This window comes from Conger conger, chromosome 5, assembly GCF_963514075.1.
Source record: "Conger conger chromosome 5, fConCon1.1, whole genome shotgun sequence".
NCBI lineage: Eukaryota > Metazoa > Chordata > Actinopteri > Anguilliformes > Congridae > Conger > Conger conger.
Window position 1 is genome coordinate 7,226,712 of NC_083764.1, and position 18,302 is coordinate 7,245,013.

The 18,302-nt window shown below is 50.6% G+C and overlaps 1 protein-coding gene across 1 annotated transcript in view; it reads left to right on the plus strand.

Moving 5' to 3' along the window:
* stxbp5a (syntaxin binding protein 5a (tomosyn)) overlaps positions 1–18,302 on the plus strand; it is a 165,133-nt gene that overhangs the window by 71,910 nt on the left and 74,921 nt on the right. Inside the window, 2 exon segments of the mRNA XM_061242322.1 lie at positions 1,130–1,230; positions 15,330–15,464. Of these exon segments, the coding sequence (XP_061098306.1) occupies positions 1,130–1,230; positions 15,330–15,464 (236 nt within the window).

The following is an 18,302-nucleotide window of genomic DNA, read 5'->3' on the forward strand; positions in this document are numbered from 1 at the left end:
CAATACTCTCAACTGCACAACCCCGACTACAACAGTAACAGTAACAATACTCTCAACTGCACAACCCCGACGACAAATATAACAGTAACAATACTCTCAACTGCACAACCCCGACTACAACAGTAACAGTAACAATACTCTCAACTGCACAACCCCGACTACAACAGTAACAGTAACAATACTCTCAACTGCACAACCCCGACTACAACAGTAACAGTAACAATACTCTCAACTGCACAACCCCGACTACAACAATAACAGTAACGATAACTGCAGCTCCCTGTATGATGCGATGACTTCTTCAGACTTACGGTCCGTCTGGAGAGTGGACTAAATTCTGACCTCTCCAAACTGGAGAGACGAGAGCAATTCAGATTTTGAGGGAAACGGTATTGAAATTTGAATATGCTGCATTTTTTTTTTTTTTTAAGGGGGGCGTATGTTGGTCGGTAGGTAAAACAGGACTTTTTCCACCCCTGTGAAACTGTAGTATTAAGATAAGATTTTTATATTAAAAACAGTGTTACAAGAGCATTCCCTTCCTATCATTGAAAAAGGCTCACTGACGTGTTGACTCACCCTCTGCCTGTGTTTATGGTCCTTAAATTCAGGTTTCCATTGACGGCCTGACAGTCTGTGCCAAAACATTGTGTAGCTGTACAAAAACTCAAGCTCATTGGTCGAAAATTGGTTCTAATTGCCACAGCCAATGACTACTTTTCATAATTAAAAAAAAACTTGATCAAGGCTGTCTGGGATTTTTCCCGGAGAGCCAGAAGCAAGCAAGACAGCCAAAGTCTGCAGACAAACTGTGGCAAGGTCTGCAGTGTGTCTGGAACAACAAACATGAAGAGAATTGTTTTAAAAGTGAAGGCTGGTCACAAAAAATATTGGTTTGATTTTTGTTTGTCTGGGCAAAAGGGAGACTGGGACCTGAAACGTCGGTGGCTCAGGCCCCAGTGTAGCCATGATAAGAACAGCTGTTGGACCCTTGAGCAAGGCCCTTAACCCCACATTGCTCCAGTGGTGAATTGTCTTAGTCTAGTCAACTGTAAGTCACTTTGGAAACAAAACGTCAGCTAATACGTTGCATAAGGGTTAATTGTGCTGCTTTGTCTTTCTCCTACAGGGGGCGTTGGTGAGCGCCCTGGCAGACGACACCGTGCACCTCTGGAACCTGCGGCAAAAGAGGCCCGCCGTTCTCCATTCCCTCAAATTCAACAGGGAAAGGTGAGCACCTCTCCCGCCTGACGTCTCACCTTTGACCCCTGCTCTGCCTCTTCCGAGGATGTAGGCCGCCATCTTTCTCCACTTAAAACTCCTCTTCCTCAACGGAGCCTGGACTCTTCCTCGCTGTGTGCCGAGACGGTGTAATAGGAACGAGATTTGTGATGTCACAATACTCCTAGAATGAGCAGAGGGAAGCTCGACCAATCACAGAGCGGGTTGGCGGGAACCAATAGAGCAATGCTGATTGTGATTGGCAGACACTTGCTGGCTACTTCCTGGTAATTCCCAGGGGCTACACAACGGGAATAGGACATTGGTGTCGTCAACACTTGCATAGAAGCCACTTGACGGGCTCCACAAATCATTCGGTGTGTGGGTGACAACAGAACAATGGTAATGGCATTGGGAGAACAGGGTTTTGTGGTGTAGAGTGAGACGGCTGCTCCCGCTGTAATGATGGTGTAGTTGTTGAGCCGTGTCGTACGTCTCCCCCCACCTCGCGGTCTGACCCGGCGGCTGGCGGGAATGACCTTGGGCCACGCACCGCGACGCTCGCAAGCGCTAATGAGGCCCAGGGAGCCCAGAGAGAGGGAGAGGGAGGGAGAGAGAGAGAGAGGGAGAGAGAGAGAGAGAGAGAGAGAGAGAGGGAGAGAGGGAGGGAGGGAGGGAGGGAGAGAGAGGGAGGGAGGGAGGGAGGGAGGGAGAGAGAGAGAGGGAGAGAGGGAGAGAGAGAGAGAGAGAGAGAGAGAGAGAGAGAGGGAGGGAGGGAGAGAGAGGGAGGGAGAGAGAGGGAGGGAGGGAGAGAGAGAGGGAGGGAGAGAGGGAGGGAGGGAGAGAGAGAGGAGAGAGAGGGAGAGAGAGAGGGATAGAGAGAGAGAGAGGGATAGAGAGGGAAGGAGGGAGAGAGAGAGAGAGGGAGGGAGGGAGGGAAGGAGGGAGGAGAGAGAGGGAGGGAAGGAGGGAGAGAGCGAGGGAGGGAGGGATAGAGGGATGGAGGGGGAGAAAGAGGGAGAGAGAGGGAGGGAGGGATAGAGGGATGGAGGGGGAGAGAGAGAGAGGGAGGGATAGAGAGAGAGATAGAGGGATGGGGAGAGAGGGACAGAGAGATAGGGAAGGAGAGAGAGGGAGGGATGGAGGGGGAGAAAGAGAGAGAGGGAGGGATAGAGGGAGGGATGGGGAGAGAGGGGGACAGAGAGATAGGGAGAGGGGGGTGCATCCTGCTGAGCGTGCAGAAAGAGGTGGGGGAGGAGGTGTTTTCATGGGTGTCTCACGCAGTGCTGGGTGCGGGATGTTCCAAACTCCTTTTGTACTTTTTTTTTTTTGTGGCTGTTTTTTTCCTTTATTCAGACAGATATAAAGCAGAGAGGGTTGCAGATAGCCTGGGCGTCCGAGTGGTACGGCACTTAGCACTGTCGCCTCACAACGATGGCGGTTTTGGGCTTGAGTCCAGCCCAGATCCTCTCTCTCTCTCTCTCTCTCTCTCTCTCCGTGGAGTTGGCGTGTTCTCCCCGTGTTCACGCGGGTTTCCTCCCGCGGCCGAAACGTGTAGCCCAGGATCTACAGACGAAAGGGCGGTTATTGTAGTGGTTAAGGTAAAGGACTGGGACACGCAAGGTCGGTGGTTCTAATCCCGGTGTAGCCGCAATAAGATCCGCGCAGCCGTTGGGCCCTTGAGCAAGGCCCTTAACCCTGCATTGCTCCAGGGGAGGTTTGTCTCCTCCTTAGTCTAATCAACTGTACGTCGCTCTGGATAAGAGCGTCTGCCAAATGGCAATAATGTAATGTAATGTAATGTAATGAAAACTAGCCTCCCTGGCAAACTCTGGTGCAGAATATTTGTGACATTGTCCCCTGCCAAGTAAACAAATCGATTCAGTTAAATTCGGGGATAACGGCTCAGAAGGTGGCCATGTTGGGGACTGGTCCCCCTGCACAGGGGGAATGACATACGGCCGAGAGTCCGCTGCCCTACGGACTGCACTACCCGTCTCACCGTGGCTCTGCTCTCGGGAGCACGCTCTCGTTCGTCTCTGAGGTCAATTTTCTGCCCAACCATCACTCCCCCTTCCTGGCCCGGCCCAACCCAACTTCCCCTCATTTGGGGGAAACACAAAACCCTTCTCTCCTGGACAGGCCACTGATTAACTGTATAACGGGGGGGCCACGATTAGGGTGACCAGATTCCCTCGAGCACTGCAACGAGAACCTGTACAGTAACGGCAAGTAGAATCAGAAAAACCCGCCACCACTAAAATACAGGACAGATATAGATTTTCTCGGGATAGGACACGTGAAAAGGATCGGGGCGATCCGGGGAAATCCGGGACATCTGGTCACCGTAGCGATGACGGACGTGTGATTATTACACACTCTTTCACACACACGTCCTGCTTAGTGGGGACGGGGGCTATTTGCGGTCCCCGGAGGGTCCTTTGACCTGTGATTGTCGGCGTTCCCCTTGACTGCAGGCTGGTCAGAACGACTGTGAGGAACGAGAGCCCCTGGCTGTGGGTGGTCCCGGTCGTAACGGTCACAGTTGTTGCAGTCGGTGTTGGTACAGGGGCCTGTTCCACAAGGCACAAAACAGGCTTACTGAGTTAGCTGGATAACTGCACTGAGTAAAACCCACAAAGCAGGATTACTGAGTTAGCTGGATAACGGCACTGAGTAAAACCTGGAACAGCTCTTTTTACTTCATTCCATCTTCCAGATTTGGGGGCATCCGGGTTTTACTCTGTGAAGTTGTCCAGCTAACACAGTAATCCTGCTTTGTGGAACAGGCCCAGGATTCTTCAGTTAGCTGGATAGCTGCACTGAGTAAAACTCGGAACCCTCCCAAATCTGAAACATAGACTGAAGTAACCCGGGTTTTACTTTGTGTGGTTATCCGGCTAACTTGGTAGTCCTTTGTAGAACAGGCCCCTGGTGATGGGGAGTGGCTGGCATAAGCGAGAGAAATTAACAGCGAGTCAGCGACCTGGGCTAATGTTTCTTTACGGACCTAGGTTACGGCGAACAGCACCCCCTAGTGGTTTCGCAGAACGTCCGGGCGAAGAAGCTGAGGCGAGGGTAGCACAGCTGTTGAAGTCGTCGCGAATGCAAAATGGCTGGCGAACGATCCCGTTAGCAGACTGCTGTCATGGCGATTTGCGGAACGTTGGCTGGGTGACAGTTGGCAGGGACAGTGGTCCAGTGGGTGCTTGCTTCCTTGCTGAGTTGGGACTCTGTATGGGTTTGTCATCGCAGACTGAGGACACTGTGGAGTTTGATATAACCAATACAACCTTGGGCGTTTGTGACGGTTTGACTATGGCAGACAGACTGGGGACTGTGTAAGCGCTTGGTTATAACAGACATAGACTGGTTGAGTCTATGGGTCTGGTCATAGCAGATGTAGATGTGTTGACTATGTGATATACCAGATATCGGCTCGTTGTCTATGGCTTTGGGTGGAGAGAAGATGTATGAACAGCATATGAAGAATGTGTGCTGGTTTTCAGAGTGTTTTGGTTTGGGTATAGCGGATGTAGACTTGGTGACTATGTGACTATCAGACGTTTACTGAGCTTGTCTGGTGTATTGGAACCAATTAAATATTTTTTTTAGGTCCCAGTACACCTGCCTTCTGGTCCTTTTGGTTGCCTCGATTGTAACAAGCAAGATAAATTGAGCACAGAAAAGTATTTGTATTGTAATGTATTTGAATCCAGAACTATATGTGTTTGGCCAAGGACTGAACTCTGGTTACTGGCCCTAATAGATGTAGACTTTGACACTCTGTGAGTTTGGATATAGAAGATGTTGACTTGGGTTTGGTTACGGCAGATATCTACTGACTGATTCTACGGCAGGGGTGCCAAACTACAGTTCCGGAGGGCTGCAGTATCTGCTAGTTTTCATTGTGTTTAGACCTGGTGACTGTGGGTTTGGCTACACTAGACATAGACTTTGACACTGTGAGTAAGGATATAGCAGATAGACTTTGACACACTGTGGGTTTGGTTATAGCAGATAGACTTGGACACTGTGGGTTTCGTTATAGCAGATAGACATTGACACTGTGAGTTAGGATATAGCAGACAGGCTTTGACACACTGTGGGTTTGGTTATAGCAGGTAGACTTTGACACTGTGGGTTTGGTTATAGCAGATAGACTCAGTGAATGCAGGTTTGGTTACTGCAGATAGGCGCAGTGTTCGGTTATCTCGGAAGCAGACTAGGGGACTGCGTAATGGAGTGTTTACGGTGCATTACAGAGGCTGGTGCGCTCTCAGCTCTCCGGGGCCCCGCGGAGCCGGTCCTGCTCCACCTGCGGCCCCGTTCTCCTCACTCAGGCAGTTAGCCCAATCAGCCGAATAAGTGGGGCACAGGTGCGCCTCTGTAAATACCTGCACGCTCCCCGGGCCCAAGGGGGGGGGCCAGACGCCTGCAGGTGTGTTTGTTTGGCCCCGTCTGCCCTGTCATGTGGGGTTTCCCCAAGAAATTAAACCCTGTTGCTCTCTGCCGCAGCAATGCCAGCTCGCCATTGGCTGTTTAAGTGATGCCATTATTATATTCCCCCCCCCCCCCCCCCCGCTTGCCTGCAGTATTAGGAATACAAGTCACTTCTCCATGTGATACTTAAGTGGATATCGTAACAGTGCGATCATTGTGTGCACCCGTTACCGCTGCCTAGTAGTGCCCAGTCCGTGTACAATCTGATGGTTGTTATGTTGTTGGACATCCAGCTGACTGCGTTGTATTCTCCACTCAAGGCCATTTAAGCAAGAAAACATCATCAATCAGCGCGGAGGGCCGGTTTTAAAGTAGGCCTGTGTGCGTAAAGTAGATCTTCTCCTTCTTGGTTCCTTTCTTTTTTGGGACTTCGTCCGTTCTCTCTGCGTGTGTCGGAGGAATAGAGGTGGGCGCGTGGGCGAGGGAGACGTGTCCCCCCCCCCCCCCCCCCCCCCCCCCCCCCGAGTTGAGCGGGGCTTGATCCGTTTGGATTCGTGACAGGTCGGTGACCTGGCAAACGCACCTCGCGGAGGTGAAGCTCCCTCGCTAACGCTAACGCTTCCGCGGCGCTCTCTAGCCCGGCCGCTCAGCCTGAAAGCCCCGCCGCTGAACGACGTCTGATTCATCCGCGAGAGGCCGGCGATTTATTCGCCGTCAATGACATTAAAATGGGAACTTGCCGCTGCCCACACAAGGGTAATAATGTGCTTTTTGAGACAGGCCTGTCCCCTGGGGCTGTTTGGCCGTGAAACATATCATTATTTGCATTACTAGTTGTTCCTTCTGTGGAATTAAAAAGTTTTATGTTGCCCCCCCCCCCCCCACCCCCCCCCCCCCTTGTGTTCTTGTTTAGAGTTGCATACTGTACCGCCCCGCTGTGATTGATGGGACGGCTGAAAACCTTCTTAAAGCTCCCTCGTTTCAAGTGCTCTCTCACCGTGTTCCCAATTTTTCGGGGGTTTCCGAGTGCTTTCGATAGGCCGACTTCGACGGCGTTCTCAAGGGTCCGGCGGCGACGCGGACCCCGGTCCGGCAAGAGATGAAAACGCGCTGACGCCGTTCGGAGGGGAAGGGGTTAACCTTCAAACCCGATCGCCGGCCTCGCCTTTCATCTGCCGGGGCCGTGTCTCTCTCTCTCTCTCTCTCTCTCTCTCTCTCTCTCTCGCCGGCGGCCTGTTTACGGGGAAGATGTGTTCCCTCGTTCCGCGTTGACATTTACCGCGGTCTCGGTACGACTCGCCGACCGCCGAACGTAACCTTCCAGGGCCACGGAGAACGCCCTCAGCCACCGGCGCCATCGCCACCGAACCTGGAGAACACGCCGCCTCGCTCGCCGATTAGGAGTAACTAAAAGCGACCGCAACCCCCTCGCCCCCCTAAATGGCAAACCCGCCTTATGTAATTGGACGGCTTCGCTGGTCCGCGACGCTGATTACGCCTCGCTATTCTTAGCGGCGCGGACCGCGCCCCCGCCGTCTTAGAGCGCCTCTGTTTGAGTACGCCGCGGTGTCGAGGTCACCGCACGCGGGACCCTTTTCGGTTTTATCTGCGGCGAAATTCCCACTGCGATTCCCGCTGCAACTGTGAACCTTGTGAGGCCGGTTGGATTGATTGCGGTGGTTAATCGGGGTTTTGTTTTCTTGAAGCTCTGCGCTTCGTTATAAGATGAAAGCTGCGGCCATGTTTGTTTGTTTTTTTTCTGTTTTCTTTGAACGTCATTAGGCAATAAGACTTCAGAAGCTGTCATTTCCTGTGTCGAAAAGTGGATCAAAGTGCCTACTGCCCCAGAGCTGCACAGTCAAACCGTAAACACAGTGTCCTGCAGTCAGTGTACTAGGCCTGTATCGTGCAGTACCTGGTTAGAAAAGCCCTGTGAAACGTTAATTTAGTCAGACATGTATTCCATACAAAGTATCATCTTTGCCACAAAACGCACAGGCAGCCAACAGATAATTAGCCTACATATCAGGGAACACGTCCCAGTGGCGTCTAATTTCGCTGTTGTGCTGTGGCGCTCTTGTTTTACAGTATTTTCTTCTTAAAGGCAGCGCTACGCGAAGCACTGCGTATGAGAAGCGAAAGAGAATGAGTGCGATAGACGGAGAAATCTTGCCTAGTCATCCTGGATTGGGTACTCTGGCGCCCCCTTGCTGTACCGACGGGTACCGACCCTGTCAAAAGCACTTTTTTCCCCCACAGCAGCATCATCATCATAGGAGTTTAAATGAGCTCGCCACAAAGCAGGAATGGTATACAGACCAAAATCATCGGAGCATGTCGAAATCAGGGGGAATGTTTATTTAGCCTGTTCAGTGTTTCCGTCATCCAACATATGATACCATACAGTGAGTGTATTTCATAGAATACCCACACTTATATTTTTTTGTATTTCATAAATGACTGTTACAGTATTATCTGTCTACTTTATTACGTTTTCGTTTATGTAGACCATATTTGACCAAACACCGGTTAATGCAGCGACTGCTGTTATTGTTAAACGGTTACACAGATCGAGCGGTTTGTCTTCCGTTGACGTGGACGTGTCTTAAAGGTCTTTTTGCGGGCAGATTAAATTTGCAGACATTTGTCTGACGCGGCCCGACCAAGCATCTTTCTCCGCAAGGACATCGACTTTAACCCCCCGTCTGGAATTTGAAATACCCAAATTGCAGCAGGTCTCTGGTGCTTGTGATGAAACGTCTCTGTAGGGAACGACGGTGTTTAATAACACACGGTTCTCGTACAGCGGACAGTAAACTCTTTGATTTATGTGTATGCAAATTAACGGACAGTGTTTATTACTAACCACATGGAATACACGGCAAAACAGCAGGGTGGATTGCTTCAAATAATAATTTCCCCGGTTTATTTATTTTCGCGTCTTATTGAGCACTTGCGTGTTATCATGACAGGAGGGATTTATCTAAATGTCTTTTTACGCGTTAAGGTGATACCCGATTCAAGACGGCTTAATCAATTTTACTTATCACGGTGGGAGTTGAATTCAAACGGGATTCTGAGCAGAGGGGATTGAGTTCTCTGCGAAAGAGCATTAGTTGATTGATAATGGAGCCATGATAATTAGCAGATAAAGAGCTGTCACAACTCATCATCCCCGGTTTGGATGACTTCATCTTGATGCGAGCATGCGTCATATTCAATATCTTAGCTTTTTCCAGTGCCTTCAATTCTGGGCAGCCAGACAGATTTGGCCCGGCGCAATATATTATGGCTTCTTGCCCTTCTGGAAGTCGCAGAGCTGGTACTAAAAAGCAAGACCAAAGGTCCCGGAATATTGGGTTTCTACCTAAGAATCTCAGTTTCGGCGTCGATTCTGTCGAACGAATAAATCTTCACCCGACACTGGCACCGCCTAGCCTAAAAAAATAGTGATCCAAAACGTTCTTGAGCTGGACGGTTAAAACACAGTATAGACGTAAGCAGCTGAAAACGCGATTTACTTTTAAATTTAAGTTTTCATTTCTAATTACATTACAGGCCTTTTTAGCAGACGCTCTTATCCAGAGCGACGTACAATGAAGTAATAATATTTGTTGCTCTATTTTATTTTCTTTGGTTTCAGTATGGACCGTTACTGTTCAAATTCGCAGAAAACCAGGACAGAGAAGCTGGCGGGTTGCGCGTGATGGAATGGCGCGGTAATCCAGTTAGAAACCCTTGTATTAATAGAAGCTGATTACTGAAGCCTTCTGGGAAATGGAGGCCCCGACCTTAGCGGTTTGGAGGCCGAAACGACGTTCACTTAGACGCTTCCGATCGAAAGCGGATTCCCGTCAAGTGGCTATCATGTTGCCCGTTATTTGATTTCTTTGTCTTTTTGTCCATTTCTTCTGGATGAGGTAACAGGGTTAAGGATGCTGTGGGTGAATCGGCATTGCCATTCAGACAGTGGAACATGCGTTTGTTTTGTCTCCTGTCAAGTCGCGGAAAGGCGGTGAACTAAAAAAAAAACTCTGCAGCCTCCTGTACACAAATAAAGCTTCCTATTTCCGACTATTCTTTGCACAATGACATGGTCCTCTTTACACACACTTGCGTGCAAGCCAAACACACGCACAAACAGCAGTTTCACAATCACTTCATACCCTTGGTGTTGGCTACTCTGACATAATAAACGAAACTAATTAATATCCAACAGGTGAAAAAAGCAGTTAATATCATACAGGTGAATGTGATTATGTAATTTTGTTACTAGCAGCTCTGTATAGATTACAGGGTCATGGTGACTGAACATTTAAAACACTCCTCTGCTGGAGAAAAAGGCTGGTAGCTGGTTGACCAGTTCAGACCAGCTCCCAGCTTGACATGGTTTGACCAGCTAAAGCTATGTTTTGAAACAGAGCTCTGTCAAGCTACCAGCACTATCTGGTTCACCAGCTTTATGACCAGCTTATACCCAGCTAGACCAGCTTATGACCAACTTGACCAGCTCAATTTTCAAGCTGGTGAAACTGGCATATCTGGATTTTACACCAGGGTCCCTATTGTTCTGGGGAGAGTGTCGCGGTAGTGTGGTATGGCATTGCTAACTGGTGTTGTCATGCCAACATAACAACATTCCTTGGATGTAATAAGGGTACCAGCATGATGTAGATTTCTCTTCTGTTTCCTGCAAAAAAGCGAAACAATTATGCATTATTCTCATGGATAGGGTGATGAAAAGTAATGATTTGGATGGCTAGATACGGGATTGTTTTGCTTTTATACCCTAACTGTCTGCTGTAATACCAGGCAATGCTTTTCCCAAAGAGAAGCCAGTCTCTTAAAACACACACGACTGGCAATTCCAAACGGGGATAAAAAAAACCCCCAAAAAAACAAGAAGGGGGAGGATTTGTACATTTCCTAAAAATAAAAAAGGCATTAACCAGTCATTCGCGCTGCTCTCTCTGTGGTGGTCCAGTTGCACGCAGCAGATGTGTTTTGTCTGTGGACCAGCTGTCACCCGCCCTCCATCCCGGCTCCCAGCGGCCTCCATTCCGGCTCCCAGCGGCGGGTCAGTGTGTGTGCTGCCGTTTCTGAGCCCCTGCTTGTGGTTTTGGCAGCCGTAGCGGGGGGGGGGGGGGGGGGGGTTTAGAGCCGGGCTCATGCGTGAACGGAACATGGAACAATGCGCGCTGCTAGGCAACAAGCTGGCCGGCCGGTCGGGGCAAAACCGGAGGAGGTTGCGAGTTTGAGTCCCCGCCACGGCTGTGCTGCAGCTGTGGCCACACGCGTGCGGAGGTTAAAGCACCGTGAGCGAATCCGCTGTTTTGGATTCACATAACTTTTCTGTGCTCGATTGATCTCGCCTGGTGCAATTGAGCCAACCAAGAGGGCCAGAAGGTGGGGTTTGCAGAGTATTGCATAGGTGCCAATGCACCAAGACAAGCTCAGTAAAGCGTAGGAAGGGATTTCAATCCAAAACAATTATGTATTTGGCCCGGGTCTGGTGGCCTGGTCCAGAGTAGCTGTGGTCGTGGCATGTGTTGTCCTGGTTGGCTGAAGCTGGTTGTTCCTGGTTGACCACCTGGTTTGACCAGACCTCCTCACCCACCTGTTGAGGAGCAGAATTACTGTGACGGTCTCACACAGGCCACTCAGCTCTCTGTCTGTGGGAGCGGGTTTGTGTGAGCTCCAGCCTCAGTGGGATATCATTCATTCACTGCAGGACCCAGCTGTGTGCTGGACCCAGCTGTCTGTAGGACCTGCTATTCGGGCATTCGTGACATAACATGTGCTGCACAATAGCGTGAAGATATTCAAGCAGATGGAAAGAAGAATAATGGAAGTGTGTGTGTCCCTGTGGGTGGGTGTCTGTGCCTGTGTGTCAGTTTGTGTATATATGTGTGTGTGTGTCCCTGTGTGTCCCTGTGTGTCCCTGTGTGTGCCTGTGTGTGTGCCTGTGTGTGTGCCTGTGTGTGTGTCTGTGTGTGTGTTTGTGTGTGTGTGCGTGCCTGTGTGTGTTTCTATGTGTGCCTCTGTTTGTGTGTGCCTGTGTGTGCCTGTGTGTGCCTGTGTGTGTGTGTGTGTGTGGTGCCTGTCTGTGTGTTTCTGTGTGTGTCTATGTGTGCATGTTTGTGTGCCTGTGTGTGCCTCTGTTTGTGTGTGTGTGTGCCTCTGTGTGCTTGTGTGTGTGTGTGTGTGTGTGTGTGTGCCTCTGTTTGTGTGTGTGTGTGCCTCTGTGTGCCTGTGTGTGTGTGTGTTCCGGTCGCCGCGGCGCCCGGGGCGAGAGTGGCAGGTGTTGTCGCGGGAAGGCCGCCACGCCGCTCGCCCTCAGAGCGCGGCGACAAACAGGGGCTCCTCGGTTCAGCGGGCGCGGCGCGCCTGACGCTCGGTGACGGGAGGAGGCAGGTGCGCTGGGGGACGGGGGGGCCGGCCCGTCCGGGGCCGCGGCGCGCCCCTCTCCGCCGTCTTCAGGGCCGCCGGCCCGTCCTTCCCCCGCCAGACGGGCTCCTCGGCGGAGAGGATGAGAGGCGGGCGCGTTTTCTTCCCCCTTTCCAAGGCTGACAGAGTAGATTAGACACCGTGGCTCAGCGTGGAGCGCTGTCCTTGAAAAGCAGGGAGGTTTTTTCTTTTCTTTCTTTCTTTCTTTCTCCAAAACATTTCTGTTTCCTGAGGTGACCGTCGTTCAAAAAGACAGATTGTGACCCTAATTTTGAAAGATTATTATGCTTCGTGTAGTATGGCTGGAGACGGACGTGGTCTTATGGTGGCAGACACAGTGCCAGTGTTGCGTGTTGCTTTGGGGGGGGTGATCAAAGATGGTACCTTATTATTATTATTATTATTATTATTATCCCCCCCCCCCCCCCCCCCAGAGAACTGAAGGAGTCACCCTGCACTGCCCCCCAACACACACACACACCTGCTGGACTGTACGTACACTCCCACCCTGGGACCTGGTAGACCCGGAGTAACCAACACACCTGTGTCTCAGCCTCCGTGAAAGGCCCTAGGGGGCGGAGGTCTGAAATGTGTTGAGTTTGCACACGTGTGTGTGTGTGTGCGTGAGTGTGTGTGTGAGTGTATGTGTGTGTGTGTGTGTGTGTGTGTGTGTGAGTGTGTGCGCGTGTGTGTGCGTGCGTGTATGTGTGTGTGTGTGCGTGAGTGTGTGTGTGAGTGTATGTGTGTGTGTGAGTGTGTGAGTGTGTGAGTGTGTGAGTGTGTGAGTGCGTGCGTGCGTGCGTGTGTGTGTGTGCACTCGCGCTGCACGAGGTGGCGGAGCGGTCCAGCATCCATCACGTTTAATGAGGAAGAGCGTGCGCTGGCGCAGGGTAACGAGGTCTCTGAAGCCTGCTTAAGAGATCACCGCAGCCTCAGGGTGGTTCTTGTTTTCCTCTGAGCCAGCAGATTCGCTGGCCCCCCCACCACCCCCGTGATCGCTCAGTTTAATGTATATGCACGTCACGGTCGAGGCGAAACACGTCGGTTTTTATTAAGGGTCGCCTTCGGTCGTGTTTGCGCATCTCCGCGTTACGTTACGCTGCAAACGATGACCGTCTTAACTTCGGCATTTTAGGTCTTTTCTTTCTCTCACGTAGAAAATATTCGCTCGTTTTAAGTTGCGGAACTGTTCTTGACCCATTGGCATATACCGTCTTCCATCATTTGCAATATTTTCATCTTATTTAGCTAAATTTAAAATAAATACGATTTTAAGTCTCAGTGTAAGACTACATTTGACCAAGTACTTATTTTTTTGGTTTTTGACGTGTACACTTGCCACCTGTAATACATTTGACCAAATCTTCAGTATGAATTATTTTCTGCGTGAACTATTATGGAAAAAAATGCAGTAAAGTGTCGTTCTATTGCAAGCGGACTGTGTCTGCAGTCTGACTAAGACGTATCGTCGAACGGGAAGAGGTTCGATAAGTTGTCGCTCTGGAACCGATCGATGGCGGCCTGGGCCCAGGCTCTGGACCATAAATGGAGATTTTTCGGGCGGCCCTCCGGGGATTCTGGGACGCTGAAAACGCTGCCCTCAGGTGAAACAAACCACCGAGCTTTGGAGTCCCGTCGCCAAGACGACCTGCTGTTTATTCATGAGTCCTCTCCATCTGAGCGGCCTCGTCGTGTTAATTAGCAGAAGAATCGGAGCGGGGCAGGACAGCGACGTTTTCCTAAACGGGTCATTATCGTGTCCCAAAGTGCTGCGGAAAATATCGCCCTTAACCGCTCCATTTCTCCCGAATCAGAAAACTCCACCATGGGGACTTATTCGGCCGAGTTCTCTTTATTTTAGGAGGTTTCTTCGGTCTCCGCGCTTTCCTCCTCACCCTTCCGTCTCATCCCTGACTCCCTCAGTCCCCACCCCTCTGTCTCATCTCTGACTCCCTCTGTCTGGTCCCTGACTCCCTTTGTCTGGACTCTGACTCCCTCTGTCTGGACTCTGACTCCCTCTGTCTGGTTTCTGACTCCCTAATTCCCCACCCCTTTGTCTGGACTCTGACTCCCTCTATCCCTACTTCTCCATCTCGTCCCTGACTCCCTCCATCTCGTCCCTGACTCCCTCGGTCTGGCCCTGACTCCCTCCGTCTCGTCCCTGACTCCCTCCGTCTCATCTCTGACTCCCTCTGTCTGGACTCTGACTCCCTCTATCTCTACTCCTCCATCTCTTCCCTGACTCCCTCCATCTCTTCCCTGACTCCCTCCATCTCGTCCCTGACTCCCTCCGTCTCGTCCCTGACTCCCTCCGTCTCGTCCCTGACTCCCTCCATCTCGTCCCTGACTCCCTCCGTCTCGTCCCTGACTCCTGAGGTAGATTTCCATCTGTAAGTACTGCTCTCAGGCAGCTGAGCGCTTCTCCCAGAGTTACCGCGACAACCCCCCTTCATGGTTGGGTGCCATAGTAACCATGTTCCGCCTGCTATAGTATCATATGTGTTGTTGGAGTGAAAAGGGTTTGAAGGGCTTTTCCTGGCAAATAACAAGAGCTGGATCAACCTCAAGCAGCCTGGCTTGTAGTATAGTGGCTGAGTGAGGTTTTCTCCCTGGACAATGGTGTCTGTCTGTCTGACTGACTGTTTGTATGTGTGTGTTTGTATGCATAAGCGCGCGTGTGTGTGTGTGTTATGTGTGTGTTGAACATCCACTTATTTATTACCATTGCTCGTGTTGTTTTTGGGGTGGATGCTCCATTTAGATGCAAGGCATTTTTTGCTTAATTGTTCTTGAGGGTTTATCATTTAGTAAAACAAAACATCATCAAGGCTCAACTGATGCTGCATGCCAGCTATTGTTGTTCTCAGTCTTTGATCAGAAGCATCAAAAAGTAAGACAGAATTATATCAGGTCCAAATCCCAGTAAAACTATTAAAACCAAAAATGTAATTAGCACCAGTTTGACTTTTCTCTGTGCAAACAAAATCAGGTGATTTATACCCCCTCGGAGAGAGAGTTCTATTTTTGATAGTTCTGTTTCCCAGAATCCCTTGCTGCTGTGATGTTGCTGTAAGACAAATCCAGGAAGTGGTGCACTTGTGTATGCTGCACGCTGGGTGCAAATATCGCCAGGCTTTCCATTCCGACAGTGGGCGTCGGGAGCGACGTTCTCCCTGACTGACGGCGTTCCCTGATTTCCCCCTTTTTGTGTTTTCCAGGATAACGTTTTGCCACCTCCCGTTCCAGAGCAAGTGGCTGTACATCGGTACGGAACGGGGAAACATTCACATCGTGAACGTGGAGTCCTTCACCCTCTCAGGCTACGTCATCATGTGGAACAAAGCCATCGAACTGTGAGTGCTTCCTGTTTCCTGTTTCCTGTTTCCTGTTTCCTGCGCCTGCTCTTTACCTGAAGGCGACGCCATTCGCTGTCCGCTTTAACACTTTAACACGCCTACACCTCCATTTTCCCATGACTTTTTCGACTGCTGAGTAACGAACATTACCAGATAAATGTTTGGTTGCGTCCCAAGGTATATGACTCATTTTCTTTGACTCTGATGAAGACACAGTAGTGTCAAAATGCATCAGTTTTCTGCCATTGAAGGGCCTGTTTTGGATCCATGTCCTCCAGAGCATAGCATAGGCTGCTCATTGTCAGGGCTCTATGTTAGCAGTGTACCTAAAGCAGAAGGACATTAGAACTGTGCGCACTTCAATATTTGCTTATTTATCGCGAGTCATCGTCACAATATTCAACTACGTTATCCCGTGTCGCATAGTTTCCTCCTATCGGGCGGCCCTGTTCAGAGCACCGCCTAATACCCAAATGCCTTCGCAGTGCCAGGGCGGACATGGGGCGTGTTATCTGTTAGGGGAGCCAACACTGTGTCTGGAGAGAGATCAGAGAAAAGCGAGACGGTCCCTTTGACCGACCTCAAAAAATCTCCCAGCTTTTTTTTTTTCTCCCACCCCCCCCCCCCTCAGGGTACACTTTCTCCCAGTAGAGACTTAATTTTTCTGGGGTTTTTTTGGTCTGTGTTGGAGTTGCCGGAGCCCTTGAATTATTCACAGAAGCGTTTTGTTGTTGTTTTTTTTGGTGCCGTTGTTCACGGCGGCTCTGAGAGCGGAACTCAGGTGTCCGCTGAGATCAGCGTCGGTTGAGACGTTTGAACGGTTGCCGCGGTGACGGGGCGGGTTTGGCGGCGGGGCACGGGGGGCCCTCGGAGGGTCCGGGGGGCCCCTCCCCCCCCTGCTGCGGTCCTGACCAGCGGGCCCCGCCCCCCCCCCCGCTGCGGTCCTGACCAGTGGGCTGAGGTGACCGGGCTTGCACACGCTCCAGCGCACAGAACATCTCCTCTGACCCCCCCCCCCCCCCAATTAACCCCCCTGCCGCTGGACGGCGCTTAGCGATGGCGTGGGTCTCCATGACGACCAGTCAATGGGGGGCAAAAACTTTTTAACCGAAAAAAAAAGAAAAAAAAAAGGTTTCAACTGGTTGATTGGTAGTCCGCTTTTGACTCCTGGTGTTGTTTGTCATCCTCTCAGTCCCAATAAGAGGTGGTGTTTTTTCTTGATAGTGGTCCTGATGAATCGTCCTCTATAGTATGTCTACAGGGAGTCTTCAATCTTTCCTAGAGGTTTAGAGGATGTGTGTGTGTGTGTGTGTGTGTGTGTGTGTGTGTGTGTGTGTGCCCTCTGCCAGAAAACCTTGGTTATTGTGTAATCACAGCAATTTGAAGACATCAGCTACTTTGTTTTGTTTCATAATGGGAACTTTTTAAGTGTCTGTAGTTTAAGACACATTTGGCTCATGTTTCTCATTTTTTTGGTGTTTAAGGTCAGACCTGGGTATGTAATTGTTTTGGGTTCAAGCATATTTCTGTGCTCGATTGATCTTGCCTGGTGCAATTGAGCCAAACAAGAGGACCAGAAGGTGGGGGGGGGGTTTGCACTGTTTGAAAGTATTTCATAGGCTCCAGTACACCAGACAAGCTCAGTAAAGTGTAGAAAGGTACTTGAATCCAAAACAATGACGTATTTGGCCCAGGCCTGGTTACAGTATTAACAGAGGAGAAATAAATAGAGGAGGGGGGGGATGCATTTGAAGGAATCATTCGGCCCTGTCGCGTAGGGGGGGGGGGGTGGTGTTTTGAGTGATTAGCACATTGTTTTCACCTTGAGGTCTTTAGGGGAGAGCGGTTGGCTGCTTGGATGATGATAGGGGAAGGGGGGGGATGGGGGTGCCCTGCCCTGCCCTGGGGAGGTACGCCCCTGCTCTGTGAACACACAGCCTGCCGACGGGCCTACCTCTGTCCGCTCGGATGCTGATGACGGACGTTTGACTGGCGGGTTTGGCGGGATCCGTTACGTAACGCGGAGGTAAGCGGTCTGATCGGCCGCGCAGGAACCTTCAGACCCGGCTACTCAGCGGTAATGAACAACGCGTAACGACCACGTCCGGGGTGTCTGCTGTCTGGAGGCATCCATCCATCTCTCTCTCTCTCTCTCTCTCCCCCTCTCTTCCTCCCACTCTGTCTATCTCCCACTCCCTCTCTCCGTGTTTCTCTGCTACTTCCTCCCTCCCTCTCGCGCTCTCTCCCACTCCATCTCTCTCACCGTCTCGGTCCCTCTCTCCCCCTCTCTCCCTCCCTCTCTCCCTCCTTCTCCTGCCCTTCCTCCCTCTCTCCCACTCCATCTCTCACTCTCACTTCCTCCCTCTCTCTCTCCTTATCTCCCTCGCTCTCTTTCTCCCTCTCTCACTCTCTCTCCCTCTCTCACTCTCTCTCTCCCTCTCTCTCCCTTGCTCTCTCTCTCCCTCTCTCCCTCTCTCTCTCTCTCTCAACCCTCTCTCTCTCTCTCTCTCTCTCTCTCAGTAGGCTTTGCCTCTGCCTCTCCACACTTATCTTTTGCCTCTGGAAGGGTTTCCATAGAAACCGGGATTGAAGAAAAAAAGTCAAAGTAACAGGCCGCATTTTTATTTTTTTTATTTTGTAAGGATTTTGACACCATACACTCAACCAAACAGCTTATGATGTCTACTGGCAAATTCAGTCAGGGCTTTTATTTCATTCATAATGGAACTAGTCCCGAACTAGTGCTTATCTACTGGCTGTTAGCGTGTCTGCTAATAATGAAAGCATCAATGCTATCTACAGGCTGTTAGCATATCGGATAACACATGAAATAAT